Raw genomic sequence first — 16876 nt, forward strand, 5'->3', positions numbered from 1 at the left:
TCTGTCATAACAAAAAAAAAAGTTGTCAGCCTGTATTACATTTTGGAGCTCTACAAACAAGACAGTTTGAGACAAGATGCTCTCAGTTTCAAGGAGTTCGCTGCGCCAAGCGTCGCGTCTATCTACAAAGCTCACCTCGTAAGTTAAATCAATTAGATGTTGTTCGTGTTCTCTGAAAGACAGCTGATTTTGAAAACGACAATTAGAACTCGGCGTGGAAATGCATCCGCATCTGATGCTCCAGTCCCTGCCAAGTACAGCTCAAGGATCACTCAACCGAAGCAGCAAGGAGCTTCACAAGCAATGTGTACGAGCCCCTACATCTCACAACATTACCAGTGATTCACTGTCAATCTCACATCCCTTAAACATGATATAGTATACGCTACTGGACTGACACCAAATCAAATGAATATGCCTCAAATTGGAATCGGTTCAGTGTAAATCAACTTCGTGCTCTGGCCTCTACGCACTTTGGAACTCCGAAAAAGAGCTACATCTTTCAAACATCACTCTCGTTTTTTAGGTGGTATGAAGGAAATCCATGTAATATGCACTTGAACGATCTAGCTGCTGCTGTCAAGAAGAGTGTGGTCGATGCTGGTTTGGTTGGATTTCGATTCTCGTCCATTGGAGTTTCTGACGGTATCAGTATGGGAACTGAAGGCATGAGTTATTCTCTCCAATCCCGTGAAATCATTGCTGATTCCTTTGAAACGGTATGCCTTGAACAAGATATTGCGATGTCGAACTGGTTTTTTTGTTGCTGACTTGAACTCAACACCAACTACTTTCCGCCTCGCAGATCATGGGAGCTCAATGGTATGATGCCTGTATCGCAATCCCTGGTTGTGACAAGAACATGCCTGGTGTCATAATGGCCATGGCTCGCCTAAACCGGCCATCCATCATGGTTTATGGAGGTACCATTCGCGCTGGTAAAACATGTACAGGGACTCCTATCGATATTGAGAACGCCTTCCAAAGCTATGGTCAATTCGTAACTGGTAAAATCACTGAAGACCAACGACTCGATATTGTTAAAAATGCCTGTCCTGGTGCTGGAGGATGTGGTGGTTTGTACACTGCAAACACGAGTACGTTGGAATATTATTTACCATGGTTTTTTAGTCCGTGTTTGACATTCTCATCATATAGTGGCTAGCGCTATTGAAGCCATGGGTTTAACGCTACCACACAGTTCGTCTATGCCTGCTGAATATCCAGGCAAAATAGAGGAATGTGCTCACGTAGGTCCTGCAATCAGGAATCTACTAGAAAAAGATATCAAGCCTAGAGATATTATGACTCGTCAAGCATTTGAGAACGCTATGGTAACTATTATGGCATTGGGAGGTAAGTTCTTTCTGCTCACCTGTCACTCAGATTCTGTTGTGTGCCAATGCTTTTTTTGCTAATAACGATAGGATCAACCAACGCTGTACTACACTTTATTGCTATTGCCAAGTCTTTGGGCATTCCATTGACCATTGACGACTTTCAAAAAACCAGTGATCGTATTCCCTTCCTTGCTGATTTGAAGCCAAGGTGAACTAAAAAGCCTTAGCGTCGAGCACTGGACAACGTTTTTACATCTGCTTTATTCATCATATAGTGGTAAATACGTCATGGAAGACCTACATAACGTCGGAGGTACACCAGCAGTGCTAAAATACCTCCTAAAAGAAGGCCTACTGTATGGTGACGCCATGACAGTAACCGGCAAGACACTAGCAGAGAACTTGGCTGACGCCCCAGACCTGACACCAGGCCAAAAAGTCATTCGACCATTATCAAACCCAATAAAAGCAACAGGCCACATTCAAATTCTGAGAGGTAACTTGTCACCTACTGGTGCAGTTGCCAAGATTACAGGCAAAGAAGGATTATCGTTTTCTGGACCTGCCAAAGTGTATGATTCAGAAGAGGATATGATGGCTGCTACTGTTGCTGGTAAAGTTGTTAAGGGAGACGTTGTGGTTATTCGTTATGAGGGACCTAAAGGTGGACCAGGCATGCCTGAAATGTGTGAGTACAAAACGCTGAGAATTGTGACACTGTTGAATCTGTTTTTGGTTGACAACCGGCTCTTGTAGTGGGCCCAACAAGTGTTATAATGGGTGCTGGATTGGGTCAAGATGTCGCATTAATGACTGACGGACGATTCTCTGGAGCTTCTCACGTAAACGTCCCTTTATTACTTGATGTCCCATCATATATTGATATTCAACTCATCATGTTTACATAGGGATTCATTGTTGGACACGTTACTCCCGAAGCTCAGGAAGGTGGACCTATCGCTCTAGTCCAGGAAGGCGATATCATCACCATCGATGCAAACAGACGAGCCATTGAAGTGTCGATATCACCTGCTGAAATGGAAAAGAGGAGGAAGGCTTGGAAGGCACCTCCATACAAGGTCAAATCTGGAACTTTGTGGAAGTTTATCAAAAATGTAAGATATAAGAGCGTGTCTGGCTCAAGTTATGGTTTATTGACGCGTAAATGTTTGATTTGTTTAGGTTACCAGCGCGTCAGAAGGATGTACGACTGATGATTAAGGTGTATTATTTTGGAACAAAACAAAGTTTCGATTTAGGCGATGGAAGAGCTTTAGCCACGTTTCTGTAAATATTGCGAGACCTGCGATAGCTTTTAATCGCGCTCAGAAACCTTCCTCGATCCAGGTTCAGTGACTGTACAGTCGTGTGGAAACAATAAAGCAAACACTTTTTCTCAAAACTTTCATCAACACATCCATTCAAAGATCAAAGAATCAAGGTAAGAAGAGAGAGAATTCTGACGTTTTCAGCATATGCACACTTATATAATCGATCGATCGGAGATGTGTTCGTATTGAAGTAACGAGAAAGGACAAATTGTCTGCACTTGGGTTGTTCCTTGTTGGAAGGACTGGAGGACAAAATCGAAAAAAAGGACAGAGACCGAGTCAGAATATCATTACCATATCTGAAAAGTCAATTCAAGCTACTGCCACTATTGACACTGTCTTTAAAATCATCAACATTTTGGATTACAAGTTCAAATTTAGTTGTGGCTGCACACATTGGTGAAAAACTCATTTATGCAACATAGCACTAACAATAATATCAACAATCATATTAGAAAGGATATAAAAAATGGGTAAAGAAAAGGGACACGTTAACGTCGTCGTCATTGGACACGTCGATTCTGGAAAGTCTACTACCACCGGGTATGTGTGTTTCGCTATTTGAATGAACAACCATAAGCTTACTATGTTCCTTTCTTTTTATAGTCACTTGATCTACAAGTGCGGTGGAATTGACAAGCGTACCATTGAAAAATTCGAGAAGGAAGCCGCCGATATGGGCAAAGGTTCTTTCAAGTGAGTAACTGATGAAAAAAATTAATTTCACACTGAGATCGGAAGGAAGAGAGCATATAGAATGGAATATGGGATGATAATACGATCAAGTATCATTCAGATCTTCTTCCTTTGGTGCTTCCGTATACCGATAGTGCCTCTTTTCACTTTTTTTTTTCAAGCGCAGCCACCGAACTAACGACTTTCTATCACATTATAGATACGCATGGGTCTTGGACAAACTAAAGGCTGAACGTGAACGTGGTATTACCATCGATATTGCTCTATGGAAGTTCGAAACACCAAAGTACTACGTTACTGTCATTGATGCTCCCGGACATCGTGATTTTATCAAGAACATGATTACTGGTACTTCTCAAGTAAGCATACCATCATGACAATCATTCGAATATTGAGATTGATTTGATTGCATTGATATTCACAATTCAATCTTCGTTTATCATAGGCTGATTGTGCCATTCTAATTATTGCTGGTGGTACTGGTGAATTCGAAGCTGGTATCTCCAAGGATGGACAAACCCGTGAACACGCTCTCTTGGCCTTCACTCTTGGTGTCAAGCAATTGATTGTTGCTGTCAACAAGATGGACACCACCAAGTGGTCTGAAGATCGATTCAATGAAATTATCAAAGAAGTTTCCAACTTTATTAAGAAGGTCGGATACAACCCCAAGACTGTTGCTTTCGTGCCCATCTCTGGATGGCACGGAGATAACATGTTGGAGCCCTCTGAGAACATGCCATGGTTCAAGGGTTGGGAAAAGGAAACCAAGGCTGGTGTCGTTACTGGAAAGACTCTCTTACAAGCTATTGATGCCATTGAACCACCATCGAGACCTACCGACAAGCCTCTTCGTCTACCTCTTCAAGATGTGTACAAGATTGGTGGTATGTGTCGTGAATCTGTGTTTCAGTGTGAAAACAACTGAATGCACAATACCGTAATTCTAATAAGCACTTCCATCCGTCTAGGTATCGGAACGGTTCCAGTCGGTCGTGTTGAAACAGGTGTCATCAAGCCTGGTATGGTAGTAACCTTTGCTCCAGTCAACCTCTCCACTGAAGTCAAGTCCGTCGAAATGCACCACGAATCTTTGGCCGAAGGTCTCCCAGGAGACAACGTCGGATTCAACGTAAAGAACGTATCAGTCAAGGAAATTCGTCGTGGATTCGTCGCTTCTGACTCCAAGAACGACCCCGCCAAAGAATCTGGATCTTTCTTGGCTCAAGTCATTGTCATCAACCACCCTGGTCAAATCGGAGGTTTGTACGACTTCGTTGGGGTCTTGTCGTGGCAAACGTGTATTTAATTTGGATTTCTTCTTTATGATAGCTGGATACTCACCAGTTTTGGATTGCCACACTGCTCACATTGCTTGCAAGTTCGCTGAGCTTGTAGAAAAGATTGATCGTCGATCAGGAAAGAAGCTCGAAGACGCACCCAAGTTCATCAAGTCTGGAGATGCCGGTATGTATTGGTTGTTTCCTTCTGCCGTTGAATTGAACATTGCCGTAAATCGTCATCCCCGTTAGCTATCGTCAAGATGATCCCATCCAAGCCTCTTTGTGTTGAGTCCTTCTCTGAATACCCACCATTGGGTCGTTTTGCTGTCCGTGATATGAGACAAACTGGTAAGTTGTAGCTATCTGACTTTGTGCTAGCATAATATGATACTCATTCGTCCTTTCCACTTTTCTCAGTCGCTGTCGGTGTCATCAAGAGTGTAGAAAAGGTTGACAAGTCTGCAGGCAAGACCACCAAGGCTGCTGCCGGAAAGGGTAAACAGTTGTCTTGTTATTCAAATGTTGGATTCTTGTTTACTGACTCAAATCTTTTTATAGCTGGAAAGAAGTAAAGCTGGTGTAAAGAATAAAAAAGTCTCCAGGTTCTTTATCCCTCGCATACTGCTCTTTTTGTTATAAACGTAAACATTTTGTTATAAGAAAAAATAGAAATACTTCCAGCCAAAACATCCTTGTCCTTTATTTGCATTGGTTTGTTCAGGACACGAAATACATACTCCCATTCGATTAGGTTACAAAAAAATCGTACCGGCGACGTAAATGCCCAAAAACCTCGTGATGTCCCGATGACGTTCAGTACAGCCATCGCATGGTCGACTAGTGTGATATAGCAGGGGCATTTCCCTACGCATCCGCCCGCACGTGATAATATTGATGAGGGATCCGCAAACGGAGATTAACGCGGAAAGACTTTCCAACCGCCCACGAGGTTTTAAGATCGAAAGACATTTTGGTCACTCAATTTTGGTGTCCTGAGTTATAAAGTTTCCAAGAGCTCTCCTCGAGATCACAGGGCAAGCCCCCGAGGTTTGTTGCTGGATTTATTCGTGATGAGTGATAACCACCACAACGAAAGGCTTTCAGTATTTTCTCATACCAATCGCCATGATCCATCTGGTCCTGAATCGCGAAGAATAAGTCGAGAATCATCTGGGCTGGAATCATTTCAAGGAATCCGAAGAGCAAGTATCAGCTTCAAAAACCATCTGGCCGCCGCTGTTTTCGCCAATGGTGGTATGGATGATGATGCTGCTAAAGATACGTCAGAAGAGGGTGATGATGATGGCGTGAGGTGGGCAAATTTGGAGGCTAAACCTACAGCAAGACACGAACATGCAACTTTCAAGGGAAACGATTCTGTCGACGATCAAGAAGCTGGACCGGCTCCAATACACGCAAATACTAGTGCTTCTCGAGGATCCTCTAGATCTTCGTTTAATACGAGAAATGCAAACGCTAGAGAGGTAAGTTCGCAAACCACAACGAAACAATCCTTATGTACTCGAAACGTGTCTCAATTCAATGTCTTTTCAGCTGTCTGAAACGTTGGTACTGAAATTGTATCACATGAAGTCTCTCATTTTGGCCATCATTACCAATGGAGCGATACTGTGGGCAGTTCTGTGTATGGGCTCGTCTGGTTTGACAATCCCATTGGGCGCCCTTGTTCAGACGATTGGCCCAGTACTGGTTGAAACAGCGCTATTATTGACAAACATTTTGACTGTCGAAGCTATGCATTCAGGTATGTCTTGCCCGCAAGACATTTTTTAAAAGTCTAACCACACACATATATAGCTGCCGCCGCCTACTATGGCTATCTCTTCGTCAGCAAGGCTGGGTATTCGTTAGCTGTGTGTGGGTTTAGTCAAGCAGGACCATTCTCAAAGTGGAGCTTTTGTAACAATCTGAGCTTAAGCTCAAAGTGCCGCAAATTCTTGTCTCGATTGTCTGTGCTATTTGCTCTCGGGGAAGCACTAAAGTTGTTGACAGTAATAACAGCTACCTCATTGTGAGTTTTATGCTTTTATGCACGTTAATTGGAGATTGCAGCAGTGCCTTTGGCTGACTTTGGTTTCTATAGTGCGTTCGATTCTGTTCGTGCATACGATGGCATGGTAGACTGTATTACGTTCGAAATGATCCCGGGCAATCAGGCTGATCGGTGAGATACTGGACTCATGACTCTTCTATCGGCTCTCCAACATTTTCACACAAAACATGTGGTTGTTTAGGTCCTTCCCGACTCTCGACTACATGCAGGGGGTAACAGACAACGTTTTTGGAGCTGCTATTGGTGTCCTTCGAAGTGAAGTACCTGGCATTAATGTCACGCAGGCAATCATGTCTCCACAAGTGTGTATCAACGGACATGTGCGATGCGCTCGATGACTAACCTGAACGTTTTTCCTCTTTTAAGATGCTTGGCAACGTCATCAACGGGGAGACTATGATTGGTTAGTTAAACAATCATCAGCGCAAATTTAATCTGAAACATTTTGTTCTGACCGAGTTTTCCACCAGGTGATGGATTCGTCACCAACATCTCTACTTCTTGTGACTGTTGGTCTGCTACAACGGCTGGGTTTGCCTTATCCGGAATGACTGCCGGAAATATTGCAACAATGCTTTCGCATTACCAGAGTCTCGATTCTCAAGCCGTTCTTGGAATGGTTTCACTTGTTGAAAGCAGTCCTTCTAGTGTTACGGTCACCTCAGTACTCTCTGCTGGATGGAAAGTCTGCGGTGGAGTAAATGATACACAATACGCCGAAATATGCGTTTCCACATTGAATGATCATAACCAGGCAACTGTTGTCAATGAATTCATGACTGGTATTACTAAAATATGCTGTTTTCATCGAAAGGGATGACAACTCCAGCATTAATTTTGTTTTAATCAGATGGAACTTCAGCGTCAATAACATTGAGAGCAGTCTCTGTCCTCGAAGTCGGCCCTCCCGCAGATCTTACATGGGTCGAAACGGCTCTAAAGACAATATTAGGAGGCACTATCTCTGACATGAACCTAAGACCAACTGTAGCTTCGCAAATTAACTCCATGCTTGGTAAAACGAAACAATCATTTCCTACTTGAAATTTCTTTCTAACGCGTCGTGCTTTTCGCAATATTAGGTTGGGCTTCTTCAGATGGAATGGGTGTGTTGTAATTGAGATCTTTCCGTCTGACTCTGCCTGAATTGATTCTCATCGGTTTGTTTGTATAGGTATCAATTCCAATTTACTGGAGTCCGGAATGGAGGTTAGTGCAAGTGATTTTGGCCCTCAGAAGAGTTAAAGTCTAACGCGTTTACCCAAAAACAGACATTAATCGCTGTACTCCTTCGAGGAGGGATGATGCGCACTTATGGTCAACACGGTAACTCTTGGTAAGACAAAAAAAGCAAGATTGCTATTGACCTGTTTGCTAACCTACACTTAAAGTCCCTTAAACAAGGCCCTGGACTCGCAAAGCAAGATTTTCTTGCAACCGTATGGAGCCAGTGTTGCGCAAGTGCAGATTGTCATACAATTGATCTTGCTCCTTATGTGCATTATCGCTTTCTTGCCCTGGTTACTTTCGGACGTAAGTCGCTATACTTGACTGTATTTTTGACCATAGGTTAACAAAGTAAACTTGTGTACATTAGGTTCCTATTGGACCTGGTTTCAGGTTTGTGCGAGAATCAGAATATTTTACTACTCTACTGGCAAACTCGCCGCACTTGACTGCCGATATGGTCAATTTTGGTGAGTTATTCAACTTTATCGAACAGGAATCTCTAAATATACAGAAAGGCAGAGTGTAGAGCTGACATTTTACGTGTACAGGGAATTCGCCAACGTACTCTCTATGGCAGAGTCTCGACATTATTGCAAGGATCGGTGAAGGACTATCTACGATAGATGAGGATATAGGGACGGTTGTGCTAGACGTTCCAAAACATGTTCGAGCCTTTAAGAATGGAAGGAGGTTTAATTGAGTAAATGTAAATAATTGGTAAAAGTAGTTCATAGGTGTACAACTTGATTTGTTTCGATATGCTTATGTGCTTGTGCTTTTGGCGATTCCGAAAGTTGTCCCTCATATTGAATACGAGAGACACGAATTTTCATTATGAAATCAAATCTGGAGCTCTTTTATGGGAGAGGATGGTGTTCTTGGGCGTTTTCTGGTGATTTGCGGCAGTCAACTCTGCAAGAGCAAGACCAACACCAACGCACCGAGGCAGCACCCAGGAGCACAGTGATTTTGCTCTCAAGCTTATGAGCTTTGAAAAATTGAATATCCCTGTCCTTGGAAGTTACGCTCCTGGTGATGTACCTTGCCATCAGATTTTGGCAATTCTTTGAAGAGCGCACTCTGAGCTTTGGAGTCTGAGCTTTGGAGAGCCCGTAGTCTTGCTGAAGACAACTGGATTGAGACTAATTTCTGGTATTTAGTTTGCCATTCGATACAAGAACATCGCCTTGGAATCACCCTCATTCGTCTGCAAGCAAAAAAAGGCCCGAGTCCAAATCAGAGGCAAACACTTCAGTCATTTTGTGGTTGAAGCATGCCGTAACGTTTTCGAATTTAATATCATTTATACAGACAACCGTGACGTCAGCAAGTAACCTCATATATAAATTGTTGGATCATCCATCGCTGTTGTTTGCTGGTGACCCACAGTATTACGAGCAACCATGCCATTCCTAACGGTGCTGGAGAACTTTTCTGTTGCGGTCCTATTGACTGGTTCTATGACATTGGCAGTCATATTGACGGTCAGCTGGCAGTAAGACCACACTCAAGTTGCTTTTGCCTAGTATTAGATCTGACGTCAAATCTAGCTCATTTTTCCCTCTGGATTATCCTCGAGTACTGAGATTGTCTCAGCTCTTGCTAGCCATGAGCTTTGCGATAGGAGAAATCTTTCTGGTTCTGAATAGTTCTTTGAATGGTGCGTGTATTGCAGTGTTTTGGAAGGTTGTTGGGATCGTCTCGTTAGACGCGATTTGATCTCATTTCCTTTATTTTCGGAAACGCAGACTATGCTTGTGCAGGGATATATATCTTTTGTGGTCAGTTTGTCTCGTAAGGAGGGTTTTAGCTCTGTTTGTACCAATTCATCAACGATTTTCTTTTATTAGTGATTGCGTATGCAGGATCGAAAGTTGTCATGTACCTTTTCTTGGTCGAGAAGCTTCATGTGGTGACAAGCACAAAAGGGAGATTCCAAGATCCCCTGTGGAAACTCAACATGGTGTTGTTGTCACCATTCGGTGCTATTGCCGTCGCAGGTCGGTATTGTGAAAAGAGTGTCTCTACGTATTTCCGAGACTGAATCACTATTTACCGTCACCTTCAGGATTTGTCTGGTCTGGACACCTTTTCAATTCAGATCCCAACAACCCATTTATGCCAGTTGGTGGTTGCGAGTGAGTTGAGGACCACTTTTATAATACATGTCAGTGCTTCACAACTGACAAGCTTCTCAAAAGAATCTACTATGGTCTCCAGTTTCTCATCCCGCTGGTCTCCTTTGACTTTGTTTGTAAGTACTGCTAATCCATGTCTAGGTGGGCCAAAACTGACTCCATGTCGTATTTTTAGACAGTGTCTACATAACCACTTATTTCTTAATTGTGATCTTTGGACACAAGAATGTCAGCCTCAATGCGCAATCGACTGCCAACTATAAGATGATTGCAAAACGAACGCTGATAGGATCTACCGTCGCTCTTGTCGTGACATTTGCAAACATCGTTGAAGTGGTGAGAAATGAGGCTGTTTTCAGTTTGTACAGGTTCCATACTTACATCTTTTGGAACTTATAGTTGATATTTCAGCATCAAAGCGGTTCTATGGTAAGCCATTCATGGAAATTCAGAAAAACGCAACCGATTGACTTTCTATCGCTTCCATTTTAGTGTGCTCTGCTCTGTTGCTTTGACACTGTGGTGAACTCGTTGAGTATTTGGTACGTCACGTCAGGAAAAAGTGTCGTCAACAGAAGCTCGATCTACCAAAAGGGACAAGGCAAATCGGACGGAATGTCTGCTCAAGAGGGCAAGAATTCCTCAAATGAACAACCAAGATCCATTCTGGATACCCGGTCCAACTCCATTGACAGTCCAACGAAGGGGATGGACACTCCACTGAAGGTTTTGGTTCTTTCAAAGGAAGCACGTAACGCAGAGCTCGTTTGATATCACAATCAGGAGTCCGGGAATACATTGGAATCACATTTACAAAACGATTGTTTGAGAGGTTTGGAACAGTTTTATTGGTTGCAGACTAAATATACCATCACACAGACGGTTTTCTGGTTTCAGCCAACAACATTGCAAGCTGTTCCATTCTTCATAGAGCACGTGCAACCTGTAATTATTATTGCTTGATCCAATTGGTTCTTGTTACATGCTGTTTGGAATTTGATTGGGAGTGCAAAGTTCGGAGTATCATCTTTCAGACTAAATGTCATGCCACCATTTGCACTTACAGATGCTCCATTGGCACCAACACCAGCTACCTTTTCAGAAAAGAGACAAGTTATATCTGGTAGGCCTGTTTCTTCCATGGGTTGATGTCCATTTGTCGATATTCCGTTAAACTCGACCTTAAGTGATGCTGTATCGGAGCCATCGCATTTGTTTTTGTCTGGAAAGGCCTTGCTAAAATTCAACTTGACAATTACAGTCTGATTGTTGGCACCTCCTGTTGAGCCTGCTGATGATTGTGGGGCCACTGCTCGTGGAGCAGCGGATTGTTGAGGTAGAGGTGGAGCAGCCGATTGTTGTGGCGCAGCTGAGGCAGCAGCGACTTCCAAATTCATGAGGGCTGGACTTGGGTCTGAAGCTACTGGTTCTGGTGATGCAATCAAGGCTGGTACTGGAGGAGGGACTACTGGATCTGGAGAAGCAGCTGCAGCTGCTTTTACGGGATCGGGAGAGATCATGGCAGGGGCTGCAGACCTCATTGCCGGAGCTACAGACATAATAGCTGGAGGTGAGGATGGATTTGTTGGTGAACCTGTGCCTACAGCAAGAGGTGCTCCTCCTGCTTGTTGAATACCCATAATGACCATTTTGACGGAAGTTCCATTCATATTGGCACTTCCTGTGAAGGCTAATTGTTTACAGTCAACCTGTTCGTTGCCTAGGACGGAGATCAAATGCGTTAGTTCAAACAATGATAGCCTTTGCCCAAGAATCAAACTGGTTGCAAACCTCCGTCAGCAAATGACACGGTGAAGATTCCCCCAGTGTCTGGATGGTCATCACCAAGAGTAGCGCTAAATCCGGTGGCTCCGTTAGCCATGACTGGCGGTCCAAAATCCATATTCCAACCATTTTGCAAGACCCTGTCGAGTAAAGTGTGTCAATGGGCGGTTCAACAGAGGTCGTCAATCAACACGGGCGACTCAACAGGTTAACTGCTCTTCCTGCTTGGTTTGCAAAGATATTCAAAGTTGGCAGACCAGTTTCTTGCATTGGGAGATGCTAATTCATCAACCACTGTGAGTCAAACAAATAAGAAGACAAACATAAGCACAAGTAAGTACCCCATCTGTATCAATCGTGATGTGCAGGTCTCCAGCTTGCTTTCCTCCAGAGTCTACATTGTCGTAAGAAGAAGGATAATTAAATACACTTTGAAATCAATTTGTCTAGGACGAATCAAACACCAGGAACAACACAACATTGACAACCACAATGTTTGAATAAAGAATGAATTACATATTATTAAGTCAATGTAGATACATACTGTAGCAAGTAGAAAACCCAATTTTCGAGATTGTTAGTAATTGGAGCTGTTGAGCAGAGGATTGCTGCTGTAGAGCCAAGAAAAGTCCGAAGAGAGCGGTAACACGTAATTTAAACTTGATAAGCATCGTGTCAGTTTATCTGAGACTTTAGAAAAACAGTTTACTTCTTTGCTCCAAAGTGGAGGGAGTTATCTTTGTTGCGGACGCAGAGTTGTGCACCATTTTACGTGTACATCTTTGATCTACATTTCACCACCAAAGCTTGTCGTGGTAGTCCAGGAGACCTTTTATCGTGCTTTTCTGCGATGGACGTGGCATGAGGCTAGCAGACAATTCCAAATTGTGTTTTGTTGAAAATTTCAGATTTCAGACACCAACATGGAGTCAGTGGAGGTTCTGTAGCCAGTCCCTCTCAAAGGCCATTCTCACAAATCCCCGATTCGCTAGAATGCTTTGGCCCCCACCATCATCGAATCACACTGGGGAATTTGGGGTTTCGGAGGACTCCTGTGGACATTAGGTTAACCAGCGCACCACAAGAAGCTACTTCAACCTTTTCTAAAGCAAGAAGCTTCTCTCATTTGGCACGACGGACAATCTCCAGCCCATTCGCGCGGTCTGCTGCTGTGATTTAAGATTTTTGAATTTTGAATTTTGCCAACCACAAATATGGCGAATCTTACTGTGCTCGAGAATGTGGCCATGGCTGTATTTATGCTCGCTATCATTGTACTATCAGTTGTTTTTACGATGAGCTGGAGGTATGTCAAAATCAACCCACCTTCGAAATGAATGCTTCACAATTCTAACCACGTCTTTTATCATCGTGCAGATTATTTTTTCCTCTTGACTATCCGAGGATTCTAAGATTGTCTCAGCTTTTGCTGGCGGTGTGTTTTGCCATAGGCAGTGAATTCCTAGTGCTGAACAGTACTCTAAACGGTATGACTTGATGTATGTTTTCTATAGCCTTGTACCTAACCTGAGTCCTCTCAATATCCCAGACTGGGGCTGTGCAGGAATACATATTTTCTGTGGTGAGTGGTACTGGACTTAATCATGTTCTATGGATTGCGTCCTTGACGACGCGTGTTTCGTGGATCGCGTTCTTGGTCATGTTTCATACATTACATCAGTCTGATTTGCTCTTCCATTTATAGTGATTGCATACGGTATTAATTATGAATGAGATGTTTTTTGGAGGCTCGAGCTCGACTTCTCAATTCCCCGTTTTCTACCCCACGCAGCTGGCTCCAAGCTAGCAATGTATCTCTTCCTTTTGGAAAAGCTCCGCGTAGTGACGAGCACTAAACCTCGATTCCAAGATCCAATTTGGAAGATGAACATGGTGTTGCTGTCGCCATTTGCTGCTATTGCAGTTGCAGGTGGAGATCAATTGAAGCCAAACTTTTGGTCTAGACTGACGTGCTTTTTTACAAACAGGTTTCGTGTGGGCTGGCCACAGTTACAATACCGACCCTAACAGTCCGTTATTGGCTGTTGGTGATTGCATGTACGTACAGTGTTTGAGAAGCCAAACTGTTCCTACTTCTGAATTGTCATTCTTTCCTCCTTAAGAATCTTTTACGGGTTTGGCTTCCTTATTCCTCTAACTACCTTCGACTTTTGCTGTAAGTCACTGAGACTAACAACCTCCAAGCTACTAAATATCAAACGCTAAAAAATGCATTTTTGCTTTGACTTTAGATTCTGTGTACACAACCACATATTTTTTGGCTGTCCTCTTTGGGTTTAAGAACTTCTCCGCCAATGCTCAATCAAATGCCAACTACAGAATCATAGCAAAACGGACCATTGTGGGTTCATCTCTCTCTCTCGTTGTCACTTTTGTCAATTGTCTTGAGATGGTAAGGTTTTCTTCCCGCCTTTGCGGGCAAGGTGATCTTGAGTCTGACAGCTCCATCTCAATAGCTCGTCCTTCAACATCAGCCTGGTGCTATGTGCGTCACATTGTGCTGCTTGGACACAGTTATAAACGCCGTATCATTGTGGTTTGTTACAACAGCCAGCGTTCTGAGTAGAAACTCCACCCAGCGACCGCAAGGTCAAAACAAATCAGACACGCAGAGAAGCACCGTGGAACCACGACCAATCCAGTACACACGATCAGCCTCTATGGAGCACGGACCACCACAGATATCAGCGTCCCAACGAGACGCACGCCTCCCAGTAATTGTTGACGATGCCACCACAAAAGCTCCAGCTGATTTGTTGATTTCAACCTGATGTAGAAAAACGCAAAATAGGCCAGACGTAGACAGGATTTTGGAGACATTTAGTTGAAGGGCCAAACATATGCATATTTATTAGTTGGTGTTATTGGTTATTGTACGCGGTTTAAGAATTCTGAGCTGCCGTCAAGCAAACACGATTTCAGGTTTTGAGCGATTAATAAAGGTATACAAGAACGACGCAAATACACAGAGGGAAAAAATTGATGTTCTCTGGGTGCCGACAATGGGAAGACAAGCTGGTGGTGTATCTGGTTGCTTTGTTGGAAAACTCAAATTGCCGCAACTGCGTACAGTTAGCTGACGAAAGCTCATTTGATAGTGCAATGTACCATAGTCCATTCATTCTGAACAGAATGTAAGTGTTGTCACGTTTTCGATGGCCTGCTAGCTCGCTACGTGGTACTTCAAACGGTTCCTATGTGCAAACAAGATCAAACGATCTTGATGGCAAAAACTAACTCCGCCAATCGAAGCAGCGCAAATCTGGCATTTTTCAGACTTCTAAAATACACATTCCATATTGTATACTTTTAGTTACTGTTACGGTCGATTGTTTGAGTACTATTCATTATTTTGAGACGGGTTGTGGTCGTTGTTCCAGACCGATACACTCCTCGATGTGGGATATACAAGATACCCATGGTTTTCAGATATTTACGAAGTGGATTAGGAGTGGTGAGTGTTGAGTGTCCATTTGTTCGTATCTTGGTGACGTAGATTGTGCAGGTGCGGACAACATTTGACTCAATAGATACGTGGGGACATCTTTGACTGGAATATCAATAGCTCTTGTGCTTGGGCGAGGTTTCCGAGTAGCACGTCCTTCAGAGGGTTCTTGCATTGGCCTCTGTACTTTCGCAGTATCCATTTATATTTTATATCATTAGCAAGTCACAGATTACCAAGTACAATCTAAACGAGGTTTGAGATCGTTAGGAATTGTTTTGACAGTACAGATACATTGTTGATTGACGGCTAACTCGTACCTTGTCCGAAATCAGACTCGGTGCGTAATTTCGTAATTTAGATTACAATATTACAACATTGATTGCAAACCTCTGGGGGTGATGTCGATACTCCGGAAGTCACACTATTGAGTTTACAAGTAATATATGTTAGGATTGGAAAAAGTTGCCATTGACGAAAGTTGCGATAATTATGATCATTGGTTGGCACGGATTTGTTAAACCCGCATCTGGATGAAATACCTGGCACCCGTCATCAACTAGATGGACTGCTAGAGTGGATTATGGGTCGACTACGGAAACGTCGCTGCACTCGACAGCAATCTATAGCCCACCAGCAGATGTCATAAGACGAGCATTACTGATATTACCACCATCAAACATATGCAGGGCACCGCCACTCGCTACATCTGAAAATCATTATACACCACCACAAGTATTGATACACCCTCAAACTCCACCAATATATCCGTAACGATACGCTAATACATCAGGCTGGGAGTCTGAACAATGTATCAACGGTTTATCAACCCTACAACGAACAGACACTACTGCTCCTGGCTGCAAGAGGCTCAGAACATCATATACAGCAAGACGTATTTCCTAGTACTCTATCACTACACTGTGAACATCTTAGACGCCTCCAACCGCGAATGGGTATGCGCTACCACCACCGGCACCATATCTATATCCCAGGTTGACTCTCGACACAAATAATGTATTTCAGATGCATTCTCAAACCAGAAGGTCTGCAGTCTATTATCAATCGTCCAATCCACCATGCGGACCGTATTCTCCACCTCGATCACTGTAGCGTCAGAGTGTGCCGGTCGCACTACCACTACCACACCGACCTGCTCCGACTCGAACCGTCTTGGAATCGCTGGAACCTGAAATGTAAGCTGTTGTTGGTTGTTTTGGATGCAGGCACTTACAATGGTCTAAATCCTTATGTTTAGTTTAGGAATCGTGTCTCAAAGGCATGTACTGGTTGTCGGTCGAGGAAGCTGAGGTAATTCGAGCTGTAAAATCTGCAGCTGTGAAATGGGATGCCATTGTTATAATAAAGTCAGTTGTCTGACCGAGCACTGTCTTCTCGTAGATGTACCGGAGTCCTGCCGTATTGGTCGTAAGTTTCTTGGAGCACGCAGTAGCATTTGAATTCGTCATCCGTCAAGGATCTCAAACCAGTCATAACACAGAAATACTCGATTCGTGACATTTTCTTAGATGC

The 16876-nt window shown here is 43.4% G+C and overlaps 2 protein-coding genes across 2 annotated transcripts; both read left to right on the plus strand.

The window, feature by feature from the left end:
• Positions 1-76: 76 nt before the first annotated feature.
• On the plus strand, positions 77-2561 carry ILV3 (dihydroxy-acid dehydratase; the record flags this gene model as incomplete). Its single annotated transcript, XM_031168001.1, has 11 exons — positions 77-138; positions 207-307; positions 380-440; positions 527-719; positions 806-1097; positions 1159-1356; positions 1428-1548; positions 1616-2028; positions 2097-2182; positions 2249-2455; positions 2523-2561. The coding sequence occupies 11 exons, from the start codon at positions 77-79 to the stop codon at positions 2559-2561; spliced, it is 1773 nt and encodes a 590-aa protein (XP_031025930.1).
• A 579-nt stretch (positions 2562-3140) lies between these two features.
• Positions 3141-5222, plus strand: SmJEL517_g02074 (uncharacterized protein; the record flags this gene model as incomplete). Its single annotated transcript, XM_031168002.1, has 9 exons — positions 3141-3214; positions 3278-3367; positions 3567-3726; positions 3813-4254; positions 4339-4629; positions 4700-4834; positions 4900-4998; positions 5068-5145; positions 5209-5222. 9 exons carry the CDS (start codon positions 3141-3143, stop codon positions 5220-5222), a joined length of 1383 nt encoding a protein of 460 aa, XP_031025931.1.
• Positions 5223-16876: the final 11654 nt, after the last annotated feature.

The sequence above is a fragment of the Synchytrium microbalum genome, assembly GCF_006535985.1.
Source record: "Synchytrium microbalum strain JEL517 chromosome Unknown SmJEL517_scf0008, whole genome shotgun sequence".
Classification (NCBI taxonomy): Eukaryota; Fungi; Chytridiomycota; class Chytridiomycetes; order Synchytriales; family Synchytriaceae; genus Synchytrium; species Synchytrium microbalum.